This window comes from Sinocyclocheilus grahami, unplaced genomic scaffold, assembly GCF_001515645.1.
Source record: "Sinocyclocheilus grahami isolate Dianchi unplaced genomic scaffold, SAMN03320097.WGS_v1.1 scaffold1164.1, whole genome shotgun sequence".
NCBI lineage: Eukaryota > Metazoa > Chordata > Actinopteri > Cypriniformes > Cyprinidae > Sinocyclocheilus > Sinocyclocheilus grahami.
The window spans coordinates 98,264-102,688 of record NW_015506343.1 but is presented as its reverse complement, the minus strand read 5'-3'; the positions used below and the strand labels follow the sequence as shown (position 1 = coordinate 102,688).

At 39.1% G+C, this 4,425-nt stretch overlaps 1 protein-coding gene across 1 annotated transcript; it reads left to right on the top strand.

Annotated features, from left to right (window-relative positions):
• The first annotated feature begins 339 nt into the window (after nt 1–339).
• LOC107567521 (tripartite motif-containing protein 16-like) lies at nt 340–3,700 on the top strand. The gene is made up of 6 exons (XM_016253212.1): nt 340–980; nt 1,241–1,336; nt 1,417–1,653; nt 2,565–2,724; nt 2,865–2,912; nt 3,141–3,700. Exons 1-6 carry the CDS (start codon nt 408–410, stop codon nt 3,662–3,664), a joined length of 1,638 nt encoding a protein of 545 aa, XP_016108698.1. The 5' UTR covers nt 340–407; the 3' UTR covers nt 3,665–3,700.
• The last annotated feature ends 725 nt before the right edge of the window (nt 3,701–4,425 follow it).

Here is a 4,425-nt window from a genome sequence, read left to right as displayed (position 1 = left end):
ATAGAACAGTTATCGAATAAAGGTTTCCTAATATGTGTCCTAAACTCCTGAAACATTGGTGTCTCGTATTTTAGAGCAGTCACTGCAATTTATGAAAGAAGTCAATTAAATCTGTACATGGGTGTGTATGTGAAAATAATCAGATGTAACCCCCTTTGTAATCTTTTACATTTTCATAAGTAATTGTAATTTAATTACACACTTTTTTCTCAGTAACTGTAACTAATTACAATTACATTTATTTTGCAATTAAATTATGTAATTCAGTTACATGTAACTAATTACTCCCCTACACTGCGTACCTCAAACACAGAACCAGGAAACAGGAAACACGTGTGTTCAGGGAAAGAGAAACTGAAACTAGGTTGAGCTGTTGTGTGTTTGTGTCTCTGTATTCAAGCAGTAAAATGGCAGAAGCAAGAATTTTTCAGGATGAGTTCTCGTGTCCAGTGTGTCTGGATCTCCTGAAGGATCCAGTGACTATCCAGTGTGGACACAGTTACTGTGAGAGCTGTATTACAGGCTGCTGGGATCAGGAGGGTCTGATGAGAGTCTACAGATGCCCTCAGTGCAGACAGACCTTCAGTCCAAGACCTACTTTAGCTAGAAACACCATGCTGGCTGAAGCGGTGGAGAAACTGAAGAAGAGGAAACGTCCTGCTGACTGTGACGCTGGAGCTGGAGATGTGCAGTGTGACGTCTGTACTGGAAGAAAATTCAAAGCCGTCAAGTCCTGTCTGATGTGTCTGAACTCTTACTGTCAGAATCACCTCGAACAACATGAGAGTTGGTTTAAAGGAAAGAGACACAATTTGACTGATGCCACTGGACGACTGCAGGAGATGATCTGCCAGAAACATGAGAAGCTTCTTGAGGTTTTCTGTCGCACTGACCAGAAATGTATATGTATGCTGTGTACGATTATCGAACATAAAAACCACAACATTGTATCAGCTGCAGAACAGAGGACAGAGAAACAGGTATTTAAAACTAGACACTGATGAAATATTGCTGACACTCGTTTCATATGTGTTTATATCGGCACCCATACCACGTATACACATATCACTTTTATAACACTTTTAGTAATTCATGTATGATGATTGTGACAATCATCACTTTTGGAGTTTGAACCCACAGCCATTAGCTATCAGACCTACATTTACTGGATTCATCTGTTCACATGATGATTTAGTGCCAGTTGTTTTCTGTGACTCACTATAATCCATTTGTCCTGCAGAAGCAGCTGAAGGAGACTCAGAAGCCGTTCCGGCAGAGAATCCAGCAGAGAGAGAAAGATCTTCAGCAGCTGAGAGAGGCTGTGGAGTCTCATAAGGTGAGTCTGGAGAAGAAGAGAAGTTTGTCTCAGTCTCAGTTCAGACTCACTGAAGCCTGAATCACTGTGTGTCCTAACAGCGCTCTGCACAGACAGCAGTGGAGGACAGTGAGAGGATCTTTGCTGAGCTCATCCGCTCATCCATTGAGAGAAGCCGCTCTGATCTGATACGGCTGATCAGAGATCAGGAAAAGACTGCAGTGAGTCTAGATGAAGGACGACTGGAGCGACTGGAGCAGGAGATCAATGATCTGAGGAGGAGAGACGCTGAGCTGGAGCAGCTTTCACACACACAGGATCACATCCAGTTCCTGCAGGTAACAGAGATCTAGAAGAACAGGATCATAGTGGACTTGAGCAGATCCTGCTGTGACAGGAGACTCACAGAGAAACATTTCATGAGTGTCTAATTATATAATCATCAGTCTGACTCTAATCTGATCATCTTCATTTGAAAGAGACGCCGCTTACAAATCGTTTTCAGTTCAGGAAATCTCTTAGGAATTATTTCTTCCGGAAGATACATTTAGCTGTCAACCACCACTAACAGTTCAAAACTTCACTAACATTTCAACTTTTACTTTTTAATTTTTTTCCCTCTGATTTATTATGTCACTGTGAAATCAGTGTACTCATTATTACCGATGCTGAGTTATGTTAATCAAAATTGGATCAGGTGATCCTCAAACCTGGTTAAATTGGTTTTTATTTGTCTGTAACACATTGATTAATTTGACGATGAGAACCCCAAACATGAAGCGAGGCTGTATATTAGCAATGCTTCAGTGTAATGAAACTAAACCAAACCTGAGCGTGTCTTAAGGGTTCTTGTGAAGTTTCAGTGTCTCTAACCACTGTAAAGTTATAAATAATGATCAATCTAATCGTAGCCTTTGAGCTGATTTTCCTCAACAAATCTATTCAACCCTACAAAGAGACTCGTCTCAGACTCAATTGATGTTAGATGGACATTTATGTTTTTTGCAGATGTTTTATCATCCAAACTATTTCCTAGAAAGTTCACATATAGTGTAAGCGGCAAATACTAGAATCTGTAGCTCTAATGTGATTTAATGAATATAAGAATGAAGCTGATGCTGTGAAAGTGCTGGATTGAGGTGAGCTACTAAATATCAGTCAAGTCAACAAGAGCCGCACAAATCTGATGTTGGTGCAGGTTATTGGGTGAAGTGTGGAGCTGATGAGTTTTTATTTCTGTTCTCTGCAGAGTTTCCAGTCTCTCTCAGCACCTCCTGAATCTACAGATGGAAATGATGATCCCTTAATTTCTCTCTTATCTTCTGATGCTCTGAGAGAATCTGTCCATCAGCTGAGAGACAAACTGGAGGATTTCTGCAAAGAGGAGCTCAAGAAGATATCAGACAGAGGTAAAGGTCTGCAGATTCATCTGCTCTCAGAAACCAGTCCATCATCATCTCATATCATGGAGAACATCATATTAGAAATGTCTTAGGAATGGATGCAGGATCATGAGAATCACACTGTTCATGTCTGTTGATTTCCACAGTCACATTCACCAACATTGTCCCCAGGACCAGGAACGATTTCCTACGATGTAAGTCAGTAAGAAAACAAGCAGAAAAACTCACTGAGTGTGCTCATGTTCCTCCTGTAGAAGGTGAAGGAAGAGTTTCATAATTGATGATGTAAATGATGATTTGCACAGGATATCTGGTCACATGTACTGAGACACTGATGATACACTGAACATGAAGAGTTCAGCTACATGAAAAGATCAAACAGATTCATAATTCCTGATTCTGATGTGTTTTATCTCCTTCAGATTCCCGTCAGCTCACTCTGGATCTGAACACAATGAATAAATGGCTCCGTCTGTCTGAAATAAAAAGAGCGATTATTCAAACAAAAAAAAAGCAGCTGTATCCTGATCATCCAGACAGATTTGATTATTGGTATCAGGTGTTGTGTAGAGAGAGTGTGTGTGGATGCTGTTACTGGGAGCTGGAGTGGAGTGGGACTCGTGTCTTTATATCAGTGTCATATAAGAGCATCAGCAGGAAGGGATGGGGAGATGAGTGTGGGTTTGGATCTAATGATCAGTCCTGGAGTTTGATCTGCTTTCCCTCCAGTTGCTCATTCAGACACAATAACATAGAGACTGTTCTCCCTGTAGAGCCCATCAGCAGTAGAATAGGAGTGTATGTGGATCACAGTGCAGGAACTCTGTCCTTCTACAGCGTCTCTGACACAATGAGCCTCATCCACACAGTCCAGACCACATTCACTCAGCCGCTCTATCCTGGGTTTAATGTTGTTCATAGAGGATCATCAGTGAATCTGTGTTGATGAATCAGAATAGATTGACAATTCTATCCATAATGTTTTGAGCTGCATGATAAATCAGTAACAGTGAGATATTATAAAATCTCTTCTTTTCTCTTCATGACATTAATACTGCAGCTGAACTTCTGTCAGTGAAATAACATGTCAGAATAAATGTGTGAAATACATCCTCATATAGACAGTAAGATCAGTGTGTGTGTTTGTGTGTGTGAGTCCTGCTTATTAACCATGTGTTTCTGTGCTTTTCTCTATTTGTGTTGATTGAAATCAGTCATTTAGTTTTTAATGTAGTGTCACATCAAATATTTATATTATTACTAGTAAATTACCTTTCAATTCAAATGATCACACACAGTTGATAAATAATTTTCATTATTCACCTTATGTAGCACCGGCCCTTTTCTGTGTTTTGTGTTTTTGTCTTCCGGTGTCACAAGTCGCTGTTTTTATTGTATTTGTTTTATTGTAACACATTTAATTATTAAATGTGTAATCTGTTTTCATTTTCAGGTTATAGCTTCCCTTACCAAAAATAAGTATATTTCAAGTTTATTTATTAAGTATACTTAAGTAAAGTTCAAGTATATTTTTAAGTATACTTTATGTAGAAAGTATACGAATATCGGTGTACTAGTAGTATATTTGTAAGTGTACTATTTCAATACTCCTTGGGACCAAGTTGGCCCATTTACTAATTTATTATTATTATTAATTTATCAGTGTACTAGTAGTATACCAAAGTGCTGTACAATTACATAAATCAC

Excerpts from the sequence above, each read along its gene's own strand:
- LOC107567521 (XM_016253212.1), top strand. The coding sequence starts at position 408 with ATGGCAGAAGCAAGAATTTTTCAGGATGAGTTCTCGTGTCCAGTGTGT. Across the intron at positions 1,337-1,416 it reads AGGCTGTGGAGTCTCATAAG|CGCTCTGCACAGACAGCAGT; the intron begins GTGAGTCTGGAG and ends GTGTCCTAACAG. Across the intron at positions 1,654-2,564 it reads ATCACATCCAGTTCCTGCAG|AGTTTCCAGTCTCTCTCAGC; the intron begins GTAACAGAGATC and ends TGTTCTCTGCAG.